This window comes from Osmerus mordax, chromosome 8 (genome assembly GCF_038355195.1).
Source record: "Osmerus mordax isolate fOsmMor3 chromosome 8, fOsmMor3.pri, whole genome shotgun sequence".
NCBI classification, from domain to species: domain Eukaryota; kingdom Metazoa; phylum Chordata; class Actinopteri; order Osmeriformes; family Osmeridae; genus Osmerus; species Osmerus mordax.
Window position 1 is genome coordinate 10,068,332 of NC_090057.1, and position 16,642 is coordinate 10,084,973.

General features: G+C 47.2%; 2 protein-coding genes across 4 annotated transcripts in view; one reads left to right on the top strand and one right to left on the bottom strand.

Annotated features, from left to right (window-relative positions):
- Window positions 1-9,115, top strand: part of akap12b (A kinase (PRKA) anchor protein 12b) — a 38,633-nt gene extending 29,518 nt beyond the window's left edge. For 2 of the 3 annotated variants that reach the window (XM_067241870.1, XM_067241872.1), the window contains 2 exons: window positions 367-5,124; window positions 6,637-9,115. In XM_067241870.1, the coding sequence (XP_067097971.1) occupies window positions 367-5,120 (4,754 nt within the window). In that variant the 3' untranslated portion in view covers window positions 5,121-5,124; window positions 6,637-9,115. The remainder of the gene's footprint in view (window positions 1-366; window positions 5,125-6,636) is intronic. The other variant, XM_067241871.1, reaches the window with a different exon arrangement.
- Window positions 9,116-12,366: 3,251 nt separating this feature from the next.
- zbtb2b (zinc finger and BTB domain containing 2b) lies at window positions 12,367-16,414 on the bottom strand. The gene is made up of 3 exons (XM_067242410.1): window positions 16,325-16,414; window positions 14,185-14,365; window positions 12,367-13,923 (listed from the first exon to the last, which is right to left on the bottom strand). Exons 2-3 carry the CDS (start codon window positions 14,355-14,357, stop codon window positions 12,510-12,512), a joined length of 1,587 nt encoding a protein of 528 aa, XP_067098511.1. The 5' UTR covers window positions 14,358-14,365; window positions 16,325-16,414; the 3' UTR covers window positions 12,367-12,509.
- Between the last annotated feature and the right edge of the window lie 228 nt (window positions 16,415-16,642).

The following is a 16,642-nucleotide window of genomic DNA, read 5'->3' on the forward strand; positions in this document are numbered from 1 at the left end:
ACTTTTGAAATGTGTTGGCCTTTGAACACAGGCATTAAACTAGCTGTAGCAAATTCCAATCTGATTGCAATTAAGTATTCACATGCTTGCTGAAATCAACTCAGGGGGTCAAACTTTCTCATTTCTGTTGTTATTCGGAATTGATTGTTTCCAGATGCATATAATTCCATCATAAAGTTGCAGAATGAGTAAATCTGTTTCTTGTAAAGTATTTATAATTCAGTCAGATGCTGTCGTCACTCTGATACCTTAGGGGTTTATGGGATGTCTTTTGTAGAGTATATCTTTCCACATTTGCTTAACAACTTACCTGAAAATATATTTTCAATATTTATACTAAACACATTTTCCTCTCATTTGTTTCAGTCGGCCAGACAGACGGCGGGTCTCAGAAGGAGGAGGTTCCTGAGACGATGGACACCCTCCAAGGGGAGGTGGCCCCCCAGGTCAACGGAGAGAAGGAGGAGAAGGGTACACCTGATGCGGACGACATCACAGCCGGCGAGGAGAAGGCTGCGGAGGAGAAGCCCGGAGAGGCCAACGAGGTGGGCTTCAAGAAGATCTTCCGCTTTGTGGGCTTCAAGTTCACCCTGAAAAAGGACAAAAACGAGAAGACGGAACCCGTGCAACTGCTGACCGTGAAGGACAAGGACGGAGAGGGGGAGGCCAGCGGCTCTGAGGAGGTGCAGGAAGAAGTGGCTGCTGAGGAGAAGGGGGAGGCCGAGGGTCAGGCCGCGGAGACGGAGGCTCCGTCCTCTGAGACCACGCCTGAGGCTGCGGCAGACGTTGAGACTCCGGCTGATGCCGTGGACGGAGAAGCAGCCTCAGAGGAGGCACCAAAGGAGGAGGGGGAGGAGGAGGGAGAGAAAGAATGCGAGGACCAGGCTGGATCTCTTACCAGTCCGCCTAGCCAGGAAGTCACCCAGTCCCCCTTCCGGAAATTCTTCACACAGGGCATCTTCTCAAACCTGCGCAAAAAGGCCAGCATCAAGAAGCCCAAAGAAGAAGAGCCAAAAGAGGGCACCGCTGAGGAGGAGGTCAAGGAGGGAGAGGAAGGCGCAGAGGAGAGGGAGAAAGCCGAGGTAGTCAAGGAAGAGGTACAGGTAGCAACCCCTCCAGAGGAATCCACGGCCGGGGTTGCAGTTGAGGACATTCCCATAGCTGAGACAGCAAACACTAACGAGGTCGTTGTGGAGGTTAAAGCTGAAGCCGAGGTTGCCACGGAAACCCCAGCTCCAGCAGCAGCTGACACTACTGATGAAGCCAAACCAGCAGAGGAGATAGCCGAGGAGGCGACGGAGGGCGACAAGGCACCAGCAGAGGTCGCCCATGAGGCTGAGTTGCTGTCCTCCCAGGAGAAGACAAAGGCCCAGGGAAGCCCACTGAAGAAGCTCTTCACTGGGGCGGGCCTGAAGAAGCGCTCAACTAAGAAGCAGAAGGCCAAGAAAGACGCAGAGGCTAAGCTAACCGAGTCTGGGGAGCAGGCTTCAGAGCAGATACAGTCCTCCACTGAGTCGACCGAGGGCCAGAAAGTCAGTAGCAGCCCTTCGTCCCCAGAGGACTCGGGGGAGCACATCGCCGGAGCAGAGGCCTCTCAGGCTGAGGCTGGCCAAGAGGCAGAAGGAGAAGGGACCACCTCGGACGGGGAGAAGAAGAAAGAAGGTATCCTCCCCTGGTCCTCCTTCAAGAAGCTTGTGACACCCAAGAAACGTGTCAAAAGGCCCTCTGAGAGTGAGGATGAAGCCCCCGGCGACAAGGCTAAGACAGCCACCCTGTCCTCCACGGAGAGCGCCGTGTTCACGGACAAACCCGCCAGCGAGGAGGAGATCAAACCGTCCGAGGAGGAGCTGAAGACTGAGAATGCGGAAAAACTGGAGAGCAGCACTGAGGAGCCCAAGAAGAAGATGGACACCTCAGTGTCCTGGGAGGCCCTGATGTGCATGGGTGGTAAGACCAAGAGGACCAGGAGGACCTCGGATTCAGATGATGATGAGACCAAAATCGAGGAGGAGGTGCAGCCAGCTGGAGAGGAGAAGGCCAACACCACCGAGTCACCTCTCGTCAGTTCCCAGGAGGCTGAACCAGAAAACACTGTGTCATCCCCAGAACCACACACCAGCACTTCAGATGGAGAGGCGGTGTCCACCTGGGAGTCCCTGAAGCGCTTCGTCATCCAGCGAAGGAAGTCCAAAACCGAGGAGAGGACCGAGGAGGCAGCGTCTTCTGAACAAGTCCTCTCAGACAGTGAAATCCCCAAAGAGGAGTCCTCCTTCTCTTTGAGAAAACTCATCCCCGGACGCAAGAAGAAGAAGCTTGAGAAGCAGTTCTCCTCCGACGTGGGCTCTGGTGAGGAGGACTCGGACACCCCGGCCGTGGTTCCTCTGTCAGAGTACGACAACGAGCCACAGGCTCCGACCGAGGAGACGCCGGAAACGGCTCCAGCTAAAGTCTCGTCCGAGGACAGATCCCCTTCGTGGATCTCCACCCTGGCGGTCGCAGAGGAGGTTCATGAGCCGCTGAGCGACATCCCCGAGGAGGGAGACAATGCTGCCACGCCCAAGTCAGCCGACACCAGCATGGCTGAGGAGATCGTGGACCTGACGACAGAGGAGGCGTTGGCAGCCCAAGAGAAAGTGCCCGAGCTATCTGCTGTAGAGGTGACCGAATTACTCCCCGCGACCCCAGCTGGAGAAACCACCCCTGTTCCAGATGCCCCCGAGTCCGAATCAGTGGATGTTGTTCTGGAGGAAGCGGCGGAGGTGCTTAGCGAGATCCCTAGTCAATCAAGCGTCCCAGTGGAAAAGGTCCCACTGGAAGAGGCGGATACCAATTTGGAGCCCCAACCACCAATTGACTTTGCGGAAGTGGAGACAAAGCTTGTGCTGATGGCACACGTCAAGGATGAGGCCACCGCCATCTGCACTGGATTAGGCACCAAGGAGATTGCAAAGCTGGCAATAGAGAAGCCTGTGACTCCCGTTGTGGAGTGTGTCTCCGTGGTCAGCGATGCTCTGGTCGCAGAGGTCCCTCTTGAGGACAAAGCTGAAAAGATTGAGGAGGCCGTTGCAGCTGAAGACCCCGTGTTTAAGGCTCAAGTGGAGCAGGTGGAAACCACGGAGCTGGAGCCGGCCCTGGAGAACACCGTGGGAGACGAGAAACCCGAGTCTGAGAACGCCAGCGAAGGTAAAGAACCCGAAATCATCAAAGTGGCTGTGGTCCATTCCATCCAGACAGCGGCTGAGATTGTACAGCCACCGGTGGTGTCCGAAAACACTCCCAGAGTCGAAATGGTAGATCCCATAGAACCAACCGTTGAAGAGGTCCTGTGCACTGAGACCGTACAGGTCACTTCAGCTTCTATCGTGGAGGGAAAGAGTGAGGATATGGAGGTGGAACAGATTGTGGCTTCTGAAGAAAACGCTGCAGTTGGAGAAGTGACTCAGGCTGCAGTTTATGAGATGGTTACTAGTATGGTTGGAACCTCCCATGCTGACGAGGCGGTCGAAGCAGCCATTGCTGTTGTGGCCCCCACTGAGGAGTTTGCTACAGCTAAAGAAACAGTTTGCCTCGTCGCCCCACTACCTATGGAGCCTGATCAAGTGGAGGTCAAACAAGAAGCAATGATGGAGAATGCCTCAATCCCACAAAATGCCATTTGTGACATTCAAAGCCAGGTGCTGGCAAAGGATGTCCTCATTGCTGTTGCAGAACTCGGGGTGGAGGGTGACACTGAAGCAGCAAAGTCAGAGGTCAGCGGGGTTATTGTGGAGGTCACTGAGAAGATCGAGGAAGACACCAAGGCAGAGGAAGAGGCAAGCACCATTGAGGAGCAGGGCATGGTCATCGCCCAGGTGGTCATCCAGAATGCTTTGTACAAAGTGGCAGAGAATGAGTCAGAAGAAGAGAAGCCTGCCACTCTGACCACTGATATCCCAACCACTGATGCCCCAACCACTGATGCCCCACCCACTGATGCCCCAACCACTGATGCCCCACCCACTGATGCCCCAACCACTGATGCCCCACCCACTGATGCCTCAACCACTGATGCCTCAACCACTGATGCCCCACCCACTGATGCCCCACCCACTGATGCCCCAACCACTGATGCCCCACCCACTGATGCCCCAACCACTGATGCCCCACCCACTGATGCCCCAACCACTGATGACCCAACACCTGTCCAGGCTGTCTTAACGATAGAGAAAGAGGTGGAAAAGGCACCAGAGGAGCAACCAGTCATTACTGGGGTATCTGTAGTGAATATACAAGCAGAGAAACCTGCTCCAGAAGCACCAGCAGAGGCTGAAACAGCAACACTATCAGTCTACGAAGCCGTCCAGGTCATGGAGACAATTGAAGTTGAGGTCATCGACAAAGAGGCTCACAAGGAGCCTGAGGAGACAGTCAAACCGGAAGTGAATACGGAGGAGTTAAACCAGGCAGTGGAGGTCAACGTATGTGAGGAGAAGGTGGAAGAGGTAGAAGAAGAAGTGAAGGAGATTCCAGAGAGTCAGATGAATGGGAAGAGCGAGGAGATCAAGAAGGAAAACGACATAGCAGAGGAAGTGTTGCCGGAAGCATCACCCACTGAGATCAAGGATATTCAACCCAAGGTTCAGCATGCTGAGGTGAAAGAGGTGTCTGAGGCAGGCCCTGTAGAAGCAGTAACGCAAGTTCTCGAGACCCCCTCTCAGCCGGAGGAGAAGAAGGAGGCTGCACCAGTAGTCCTTCAGGCCGCAGAGGTGGTTGAGGAGCAGGCAGTAGAGGAACTCCAGATTGAAGCTGTGGTGGAATTTGACAGCACTGGTGTCACAAACAATGTGGATGCAGCAGCCCAGGATGCCCCTGCCGTCGCCACTGTGGAAATGAACATGATAGCAGACCAGGAACCAGCACTGGAGGAGGCTGAAAATCATGTGTCTACAGATACTGCTGCCACAAGCCAAGAGGCCCAAGTCGCTGTGGCAGTCGCCAGCCCTGTGGAGCCGGCGGCGCCAGAGACTGAGAAGGCGTCTGCAGCGAAGTGCGCCGAGGTGATGGCACAGGTAATCGAGGTGATCGAGGAGGCAGTGAAGGAGATCGAGCCTGTCTCCACGGAGCTTACAGCAGCATCGTGAGCAGGTGAGCCCTCCAAACCACTTCCTGTTCGAACTCTTCTTAGTTTTAATCATAAATGAGTGTCCTAGTGAGAAACTAAAGACATGTTGATGCCACCCCCACCCAACTAATTAAGCTGTATGCTTTAGTCTGTAGTTTTCTTCTGTTGTTACACTGGCAAACAACCTACCATACTATATTTCATTAGAACAAATTCTGAGGCTAATTATTTGGCATTTAAAGGCAATAGAAAATAGAGAAAAAACGGTTGCTATTTCCAGAATTCCTTTGTTGGCCTATCACACAATCTTCTCATAGTGGCTTTTTTAAAACATCAATGAGCCCTACTTTTATTAGGGGGGAAGGGAAGGGGATTTGCTGGCTGGCCAGATGAAAAAGCTTTTGTTCAAGCCTCAAGTAACCAGGGGACCTTCAGTATCAAAGCAGGAATGCCGTGAGTGACCCCTTGCTTTGTAGGCTGGGTCTTAAAGGGAAGCGGTGTGTGTGAGGGGCAGATGAACTTGTGCTGACAGACTGATTATGATTCCTCCTCCCTCCCTCTCCTTCTCCTCCAGCTCCTCCCCCCTTTTCTCACTCCATCACACATTCAATAAATAGCCTGTCAGAGTACATGTTATTTACATTTATTAACACTTAAAGCTTGAATTTACTCTTAATATTAAATGTGCCTTTTGTGTCCACACGCAGCTTGTTGAGGCTTCCTAAAGGGTGTTTGTCTTCACTAGAATACGACCAGATTAATTTTGGCCTGTTATATAATTTGTTGTTAAGTTTTGCTGTAGTCCAGGAATCTAAAATAGGAGACAAGAGGAAGAGAAGAGGATGAGAAAGAGAGGGAGGGAGGGAGGCGGGTGAGGGCAGGGCGTAGCTCTGTTTAATGTTTGATAAGCAGTAAAGCAGCACTGCAGCAGAGGAAAGGAGGAATGAGGGGATGAGACAGAAGGAGAGAGGAGTGCTGTGAAAGGGAGAAAAGCGGGATTGTGCCAAAAGAGTAGAGACAGTTTGGAGAGTTGCAGCCGTCGGATAGCAGCTTTAGCACAACATCCCTCCCACACTAGGTACATGCTGAGTCTTAAAAATAAACTGGACAGGAGAGGTGATAGAATACAGTGGGGACTCAGGGGAGGGAGGTTTAAGAGAGATGTATAACGTGAAGTCACTATACAGAAGATGTGGACAGATAAAAACAGAGATGCAAAAAAAGGTTGATTTGGGAGATTAGCTGAGAAAGAGAGAAAGGGAGCAAAAAATAGAGGTACCGGTTCTCTGCATTAGCTGGGGAGTGAGATGAGTCAGCATAACAGCAGTCTTTCTAACGACCTAAAAAACACTGCTCTGCACCACATCCAAACGGATGAATTATTGAATTGAATTCATGTTTGCTTTTCCTTGGACTGACTAACTGATTTTTCTTTTTATTATTAGTTGATTTAAACTTAAAGCAATGTGCGTATGGTCACCTGATAAAAAAAAAAAACTGACACAGCCTTTCTTTTCTTTTTTGTTCCATCACAGCTGTAGGTGCATGATGGATGCCTGGGAGTGTCCAGATCTGGAAGCGTTAGAAAGAAAGAGAGGCTGCTCTGTGGAAACATACTGACACTGAGCTCCGCCCCACCCTGCCCAGAGCAACCGAGTGACTGAGCGACTATTCCACACGTCTCTCTTCTTCATCCCTACCCCCTTCCCTCCCACCCCCCAAGCCCCATCCATCACGCAGCACCAGTCCCATCATAAAGTGACCCGCTCACACACACCCCTCCCACCCATCTCAATTCTTCCCCTCGAAACACACACACACAAACAACGTTCTTACTGTCACTGTGCCAATGGTGCCCCTCAGAAGCATCCCATCCGCCTTGTAATCAATGTGATGTACGCTTGCTGTCTTAATGACTTTCCATTGCCCTTGCTACAGTGGCAGGGGTGGGTCTGCTGTCTGGTGTGGAGTGTGTGTGTGTGTGTGTGTGTGTGTGTGTGTGTGTGTGTGTGTGTGTGTGTGTGTGTGTGTGTGTGTGTGTGTGTGTGTGTGTGTGTGTGTGTGTGTGTGTGTGAGCATGTGTGTATACGTCTACATGTGACTGTGTGAGTGTGTGTGCGTGTATGTGTGTGAGAGAGAAATAGAGCGAGAGAGAGAGGGGGGGGGAGAGAGAGAAAGAGAGCGCGACAAGACAGTGTGTGTTGTCGGAAAAGTTGGAAGATCATTATCTTGTATATTGTATTTATATCTTAAGTATTCTCGTCCCCTTTACTTCATTCTATTTTTTCATTGTTTGTAATAATGTACCCCATCTTCTCATGTCTGTGAACTCAGAACTCTAAAACACTGTTAGAATTCTACAGAGATTCTAACAAAAACATGGTACAAATGCCATTTGGCAGAGTAATAGCATTGATTATAGATTGATGGCAAAATGTGAAAAAACCAGGAGATATCCAGTAGGATTTTGACTTTTGACATGTTCACTGTCACTCTAAACTGTCTCTCTCCCCTCAGCCCTCCGTTATGTTTTCAGCGCCTACTGTAGATATACATACTTCACTGCCTGACTGACTGTGAAATAAGTTACTTACTGAAATATAAATGTCTTTGAATTTCATGTAAAGATACAATAAAACACTAATATTTCACCCTGGTTTGATAATGTGAGAAGACAATGTATTTCGACCTGTGGTTTGCCAAGCAGGGATTTTGACGAAAACACACTGAAACACTTGTGACACTTGAGGGACTGTACTTGGGCAGGCACAACTTGCACTTACATGGGGCAGAAGTCACATGTGTTTCTCAGTATGTTAGACGGTCTAGAACATGAAGTGTATGGATTCTAGGTAGGTGGTGTAAAACACTGGCAGTAGAGCCTCATGCTGGGTTCACACAGGAGAACAGTGCACTGGCACCCTCTGCTGCCTCATTTGTCTGTTTTAGTCCAGAATCTTCCAATCCTCCCAGTTGAGCCAGTGCTGATATTATGCTCACTTATGTTTTGTGGAATTGATATAGATTTATGAATGGGGGTTAGGAATGTTTTCATTTTATGACATGTTTCAATTGTTTGCTGCAGCCTACACAAAGATTCACGTTGTAGTGTAGGTGTGTGACAATTTACTAATGACGCTGGGAAGGGGACACCAAGCTAGCACAACTGAGTTTTTTTAGATGGAACACAACACACACATCACATGGTACCAGAGAAAGAGAGGCACTTGTTTTGCTGTTAATATATAAGCCAAATTGAGTTAGGATCGGTAATCATGGTTGCCCCTCATGATAGTACATCACTAGGATCATATTATGACTGGGAAGAACTCAAGACTTGGCTTGGGGGTCAGGCAGGTTCAAGTCACCCTGTAAATAGCAATGGAGCTGCCAATGTTGATACTAATTTGAGATTTATGGTTATCAATTGAAGAACAGTTGGGTAATTCCATGTTCCAGAGATTTCTTTTTTACTTTGTCGGGAGTGTAGAAGGGGGCAGGGTGGGGTAGAAAAACAAAGTCAAAAGATGATCTAGCTCCATCAATGTCTAGAACAAACCAAATCAATCTGAAATGGCAGAAACAGCAACAGACACATCCTTTCCAAATTCAGTCAAATTGAGGTATTGATTATGAGTAGCTGTTTCCTCTTGAACCCTTCATGCCCAGGCAGTGGTTGACTTAGCTTTAGCGTTTACATTGCTCAGCTGACAGACCAAACACAGAGAGAGGAACATAGACAGCCATTTCTGGTTACCACTTCACTTGGATGGATGCATCACATCCACATTTGCTTTCTTGCAACAGAGTAAAAAGACAGAATGAAACCATGTAAGACAGTTTTCTTTGTGTTTTTTTGCTATATTTTGGTTAAATATACACACCTACGCTTTTTGTAACACAATCTAACTGTGAACCTGGTAACATTTGTACAAATTGTATACCCATGTACCTAAAAAGAAATAATATTGTAATTATAACAAATAACCTATAAGCATTAAAGCATCTAATGTCTCTGTTGCATGGTCTTAATTCTGTCTTTTATATTTTCCAAGCTGTTAATAGAATGGATAAAAAATCATGTCTATATTTCATTCAATAAAGCTAGTAGTATAAAAACATGTACCCATGTCTATAAGTCTTGATTTGGTTGTTTATACAGGGTTCCTGCAGGTTTCAGTAAGTCAAATTTGGTTGAACTCGAAGAGCAGAAATGTAGCTGAAAGAAGATCCTTCAGCCAGATTTAAACACAAGACCCCTCACACATTAGCCCACATCCTTAACCACTGAGCTATGAGGGATCATAACAACCTCCACTCAACATTTAAATTTGACATTGAACTATCTAGTTGTAAAAGCCTGGAGAGTTTGAGTGTCAGAAAACCAGATGAAAGCAGGGCTACCCTGTTAACTCACTGGGTTAGTGTGAATGCTCTGAAAGCTGGGGCAGTACTGCAACAGCCTGGGTTCTAATCAAAATTTTAAATAGTTTATTTAAACTTAAAAGTTACATTATGGTCATGTGAGATGTGGGACTTCACCTTCACAGTTTCATAAATATTATCTCTGTACATTATTATACAAGCGAATTATACAATGCTAATCGGGGGGGTCAGCTTCTTCTCCAGAGCGTAAAGTAATATTTACGATTACAGGTAAGAACGATATATAAATGTATTTTACCTCTTTTGGGGGTGTCCAAGTCTTAATTGGGTGGGTCAACCCCCAAATCAAAATGTTTGCTACTTTGTAATAACTTTCTGCGGGCAGTGTTTCAGGAAATGAACAAGGGTAAAACCTTTTTTAGACCGGACTAAATGACATTTAAGACCTCGGATGAAAATCTGTCTGTTTTTAATACGTTTTAAGTTAAGCCTTACATCATGCTAATTCAGAATTGTTTACTTTTTAAGACCCCGCGGGATCCCTGTTATAACATAACAGGGACTAGAGATGTAACAAAACTACTGTATATAAAAGTAAATAGGGAGTGGAACAGCTGCTTTTTATTACCTCCAGCGTTTAAATATAGTGCATGAATAAATTTGATGCATTGTCCGTTCATCCTCCAGTTATAGCTAGAAAGTACACTGAGTTAAGAAATAACGAACCCCAGTAAGATGTGAAAACAGCCAAGTAAAGACTCAAGGAGGCTGCAAGTCTGCAAAACATTTTTTGTATTTTTTATTTATTGTTCATGTTTCACTGTGAAAATGTAAAATACTTTTGTTATTTACATGGAAAAGTATGTTCCTGAGAACACAGAGACATCACAGTAATGTTCACCTCAGCTCAGGGTCGGGCGCAGCCTGCTGTGGCTGACTTAGCCTTTCTAGGAGGGATAGAGGGGGGTCTTTTGTGCACACTGAAGCACGGTGGTGGTGGGGGCGGGGCTTCCCCCTTGACCCTCCTCCATGCTAGCCCTGAAATGGTTTCAAAAACCCTCAAGAGGACAAACAGGAAAAAAAAGAAGACGCTTAACCGTGGGTGAACACAATGTTATGTTTGACACTGAAAGACATTATACGGTGTTTGTTTCCATGGATTTGAGACTGGAGCTCAGTAAGGACTTACGACATGTAGACAGCTTACAGTCTTCAACTTCAGTAGTAATCATTTCACAATGCATGAATAACACAAAGCTGTCACTAGTACAGTGGACAGTGTCTACTTGATATCAAGAAGAACATCTGTAGATGGAAATGTTCTCACAATTAGATCTAGAGACCTGCTTATAGCTGCAGCTATGTAGAAAGGGATACAAAGGCCTAGTTCCAGTCTAAGAACAACCCTACCTTATACCAGATTTAAGTGGACTGGGGTGGGCAAAGCAAAAAAGCAATGGCTCCATCTAGCTCTCATATTGGTTAATACAGTAAACAGTCAGTCACGTTTCCCAACCCAGTCGTTTAAGATGTATCAGCACCAAAGAGGTAGAAAGTATTGTAAGGGTGTGGAGGCCAAGATGGAACTAGGCCATAACTTCAATGCAGGCCACATCTATTCAAAACAGCCACAGAGACAAAAACTAAATCACACAAACAGTTCAATCAAATCAAGGGAGTAGATAGAAAGATTGACAGCAAATATACACTCATTCACTATGCTAAATTAATCTACATCAAAAGCAATTAATAATATCCAACCGTCGCAATATAAAATATTCTTTGTAAATATAGCACTGTATATAAAATTAGAAAGGTTTATCAAACAAAAATAAGGGCTTTATGAACATAGTCAAGCAAATGATCATCAATTGGCAAGTTGTACAATATTGTACAAGATTCAAAACTCCCTTCAAGGTTTGTACATTTCAAAATGTTCTTCCTTTTATAACAAAAATGTGTGTTTCATAACGCACCGATAACAGCCATTAGCAGAAGAGTCTAAAAATGGCACAACTGTAAACATTTCAAGACTAAAATACTTGCTTTGAGGTCTCTGTTGTCATAGCAATGCAACAACATATCCCATGGCATACAGTATGTTTCTTCTGTGCGTGACATCAGTACACACTCACTGAAGACAAACAGGTAACAGAAAATGGCTGCTATAGAGAATGTAAAATATGGCCATGGTATAAAAGTAACGTATGTCCATCTTCCATCATGGTTTCAGCCCCAATGGAAGACATGCTATATACATTGACCAGATCTGGACTGCTCCTTGCTAAGGAGTCATACAGGCTTTTTAAAACGAACAGCGGTGTTCTTTATTGACCAGGTGAAGAATCTATGCTCTCGATTGGTGTAGGAACTACTATAATTCCTTTCTAATAGATCAACAGGGTAATTCTGGACAAGAATAGATGTGCACCACGTCTCAACTCTGTCAGCAAGCATACATAGCCCTACAGTCCAACTGCCTGTAGTATTGTCCTGCCATAGAACTTGCAGCATCTGACCAGTGAAAGCATCACTTCCTGTAGAGCTCTGCTTGAGCCTCCGCTTCCTGAGCTCAACCACAGTCACCGGTAGTTTAAAGTCATAGAAAAACCACCAAAGTGCTGCAACGTAGATCTATTTCAAACCCAGAGAAAAAACTTAAACAAGTAAAAAAATTACTTGCCTCTGAGCAACTCACTTTAGGCATGTTTGAGAAGTAACATGAAATGGATTTTCAACTTATAAGTGATTTTTAGGGATTAAGGGACCAACTGATAGTTGGGAGGCAAAATTAAATGTTTAAAACCCAACTACACTGACACCTCTACACTTATCAGGCAGAAAATATTTTCAATAGTTCCAATTGAGACAAATCCCTGTTTCAAGTTTGGCTGAAAAAGGAGAGAAATTGAAGAGGAATTTTCAGCAGACAGAGACCATTCTCTATACACACTAAAACTAACTACACTTTTAGCTTACCTACTTCCCATAATTTAGAAAATAAAACAAACGGCTCCCGATGCTACTCTACTAAAATCTGTTCACTTTTAATGGGCGTTAGTAAGGGCCCAACACTGGACGAATCAGAGCCCTCGTCTTTTGGAAACTCCTCCCCTTGGAGCAGCCCCACCCCTGCATGGCTCCGAAGTCCCGCTAGCGCCCCCTGGCTGAAGCACAGGTGCTTGATAACCTCATTGGGGCTGGAGAAGGTGGTCTCGCACACGTTGCACTTGTAGGGTCTGGCCGAGCCCAGGAACAGTGCTTCCATCTGGCTGGAGTCATCTCCTGCGGCCGAGCACAGCTCCATGCTTTGACGGTCCACCATGGTGTAGGCATCGGCTCCCTGATTCAGACACACGTGGCGCGCTGCCTGGTTGGCCCGGCAGAAGCTCTTTCCGCAGGCGCTACACTTGTACGGCTTGCCGGTGTGAATGTACATGTGCTCGCGCCAGTGGCTCTTCTGGATGAACTTCCGTCCGCAGGTTGAACACTCGTACTTCCTGCGCTTGACCTCGCGGTCCATGTCGGCGCTCTCCAGGTTGTCGATGTCTGCGATGTCCGACGGGGGAGGGGTGTCTGCCTGGGACTGAGACCCCCCTGCCGCCCAGCCCGACGTGGTCACCTCCGCCCTGGGAGAGTCCATGTTGAAGACGCACTGGGGCGCTTGTTCATTGTCACTCATCATCTCCACTGCCAGGGCTGAAGCCGAGGAGAATCCCGCCCCAATCCCCCTTGGTGCCTCCTCCACGTCTGGGGTGGTGGACCCTCCGGGAAAGGCTGGGGAGACGGCACCACTGGGCTCAGCCACAAGGGGCAGCAGGGAATGGGTGTGCTGAAGGAGGTGCTCTCTTAGCAGGCTCCTCTGGTTAAAGCGGGTCCTGCACAGATGGCAGGAGTAGTGCTTCCTAAAGGACGCACCGCTTCTCTTCATGATGCTGGGTTTCACATGGAGGATGGTATTGGCCAGGGAACCTTCACCCAGGGGCGTGTCTGCTCTGGGCTCCTCAAATGAGGGGTGAAGTCCACTTGTGGAGGCCTCAACCTCATGGGGAGTGAGCTTGGATAACGAGCTGGCGTACGCGGAGGCGACCGTCGATGTCGACGGACACTTCGCCTCGGAAAGCTGCTCCAGGTCGAAAGGCGACGAGAGCTGCCGACGGGAGGGCGGCCGGGCAGACAGCGCCACCTGCTGGTCTGAAATCTGGATGCCGTAGAGAGAGGTGGAAAGGGACAGGCTGGGCTCGGGATGGGAGAAGGCCGACTGGCTGGCCAGGCTGGCCTCCTGGAGGAGGGGGTAGGCGTGCAAGAACTTGACACCCTGCTCCAGGCGGGCTGGATCTATGAGCTGGGGGGCCAGCTTGCCGGTGTACATCAAGTTAAGGAGGTAGCTGAAGATGTCCGGCTGGATGTCGGCTGCCTTCAGGCGGACGCAGTCACTGAAAAGTAACGCGGATAAGATGATTACCAGCTGACCTTCGAATTAGGTGAATTTGTGCTTTCACTAAAAGTAGCTTGGGAAACACTGAAAAACCCATTGGGCTATGGTCCAACCAAACGTGTGGTAGATAAAATGTTATGCTAGGTTGGGTGAATGAATTGTATACTCCACTGTGTACAATTCATGAATCCATCACAACATGTATGTACACCCATTAGCTCTCAGGTGGAAAGTGGCTACCAGGACATATTGGTCTGACCTGTCCTGGTGGATGAAGAGCATTCTGAAATAGTTGGAGAAGGCTGCTAGCACAGCTTTGTGGGCTTTGAAGAAGACATCCCCGATGGCGACCGTGCAGTCGCACAGGAAACCAAACTCCCTCTGAGAGTTGAGCTGCTGAAGGAGGATAAGACCATGGTTGGCCAACTCCATTCTTCAACCTGTACAACATAGAGGAAGAAATAGAGAGAGGGGGAGGGAGATAAGGACGGTTAGTGGGTTTCCTTCTCGAAGGAGGGACCCATAGTGAGACAACAGAGACGTATTGCGGGGGAGTGGGGGGTGGATATTGCAACGGCTTTCTGATGTTGATGCACACTCAACAGAACTCAACTTTTTGCCCTTCACCTGCTTTAGCTAAGCTACAATCTTCACTGCTGGTATGTTGATTTGGATAAAAGAGTCTGCTAAATGAATAAAATGCATTAAAGTAGGCGAATAATGAAATAATAATGTAAAGCAACATAAAACTGACTAAATGTAAGTCACACCAAACACATGCTTCTTGGGAGACAATGATAAAGGATTAATGATAGCATAGCGTGTGCTTAAATTGGGTGTGGGAAGCTAGTCCATTGTGCCCTAAATAACATAGTTTAAGCATAATTTCTGCTGTAGGTAGTCTGTTTAACATGAGCTGACTGAAGACAAACAAAACTATTGTCTTAAGGCTGTTCTTCCAGTTCTTTCACTATTGAGAGTTTGCATTTGATGGGGAAAGTCATTGAATGGGTGGATGTCTAACTGACCAGAAGCTTCCAAAGATAGACCAGTAACTCAGGTTTTGTGGTCCACTCTGGAGAAAAATGGGAGAGTAGTAATAGAAGAGGGTCTTTTCACATGTCAATGAAAGGGTTTCACTGATAATTATGCAGGGAGGAATATTTGTATAACTTAGGTCTACCCGAGACAACTAGATGATGCAACTCTGCCAAATGAAGTCCAGAGACATTTATTTTGTCTCAGCTGCTCCTGCATTCATAGGCTTCACCTTTGACCCTCAAGTCTCCTCAGGCAGGAGGCACAGAGGCTCCATCCAATCAATTGTGGGGGATCCAGTCCCAAGCAGTGCATCAAGGGAAATCTTTGTAGGTCCAGTCCACTAGATTTTGGGGCTTTGAATAGATTCCATCTCGCATGACCTGGTTCTGATTGACCTTTGCCCTCGGAGCCTAGACTTCTGGGGAGTTTAGGCATGCCGCTACTGGCACCAGGATGGCTGCTGTTGACCCTAAACGTCGCAATGGGACTGGAGAATTCAGCTAGTCGCATAACAAGCTTTACGTGTATCCAACACACATTCCGTAGGCGCGACCGGTCCACCCCTTGACCAATTAAGACTGACTGGCTGTCACACAACAACCCCTGTCTTTCTCTCTCCTCCATCATACACACTGTTATAGGCTAGTCTAATAAGAATTTCTCAATGGATGCACACGTACATCAGCTAAAACATGTATAACAAATATCTTAGGTCTGCAAACACACCTTCCAAATGTGTAGTTTCCAGATGGTAAACATGCCAAATACAAAAGCTGTTATCACCATCAATGGGATTGCAGCAATGCAGTAGCCTATGACGTTTAATTCATTCTAAACTAATGGCCATCTTTACACTCAATCAGGCATCATTCTACTACACTGTCTACCATGTGGTCACTGTAGCATCTTATGTGTTTCAACGAATGCGCCGCCCCTAATTTAGACACGTGGAACAGTCAAATACCCCGCAGACCAGAACCACTTCCGCAGTACATTTTCCACAGAAAACAAAAAATAACCCTTCTACACAAGCGAAAGGTGAATGCATTTAAAAACGTATGCCTTCTTTCATGGTACAGCAGCAAATGAGCCAAAAACAAGTAACAATTGTGATTTAGCGGTCTGGTTTAAGGGGTAGAAAGGGCTCTCCACGAAAACGAAGGAACCCTGGGTCTTCTACTTGGACCAGGGGGAAGGCTAGCGAAAATAAACGAGTCTTAAACGGACAAACACAAGGGGGAAGGGGTGGTCACCGAATACATTTCTTGAACTTAAAATAATCCGTATAAGCGTATGGAACCGTTAATAAGTTAATCATGAGCGGGTAAAATTAAAACAATTAAACCATATAACATTACCTCTGTACTCAGCTGTAATCCGTTGAGTTTAAGTGTTGTTGTTTGTAACCGGGGGACTTGTCCGTTGGGCTCGCAGCTGCTCTGTTCCTCTCAAACGCAGCATTGGCGGCGATGGTCGTCGGTGTTTTCCGGTCGGGTTACGTTACAATCACATGACTGTGTAAAAGCACTCAAAAACAGCGGTTGTAAAATTCGTTGGACGGGGCGCCAGATGAATTCCCGTGGGGCACCCCCAACCGCACTGTGTCACTGAGCTGTTATCCACCACACGTTCAGTTATCGTGAAGACAGTTAACCATACTATGTTAATTTATTCAG

What these genes read in the sequence shown, in the direction of transcription:
- zbtb2b (XM_067242410.1), bottom strand. Translation starts at nt 14,357, where the DNA reads ATGGAGTTGGCCAACCATGGTCTTATCCTCCTTCAGCAGCTCAACTCT. An exon ending in CTCTTCATCCACCAGGACAG is followed by an intron (nt 13,924 to 14,184) that starts GTCAGACCAATA and finishes GTTACTTTTCAG; the next exon opens with TGACTGCGTCCGCCTGAAGG.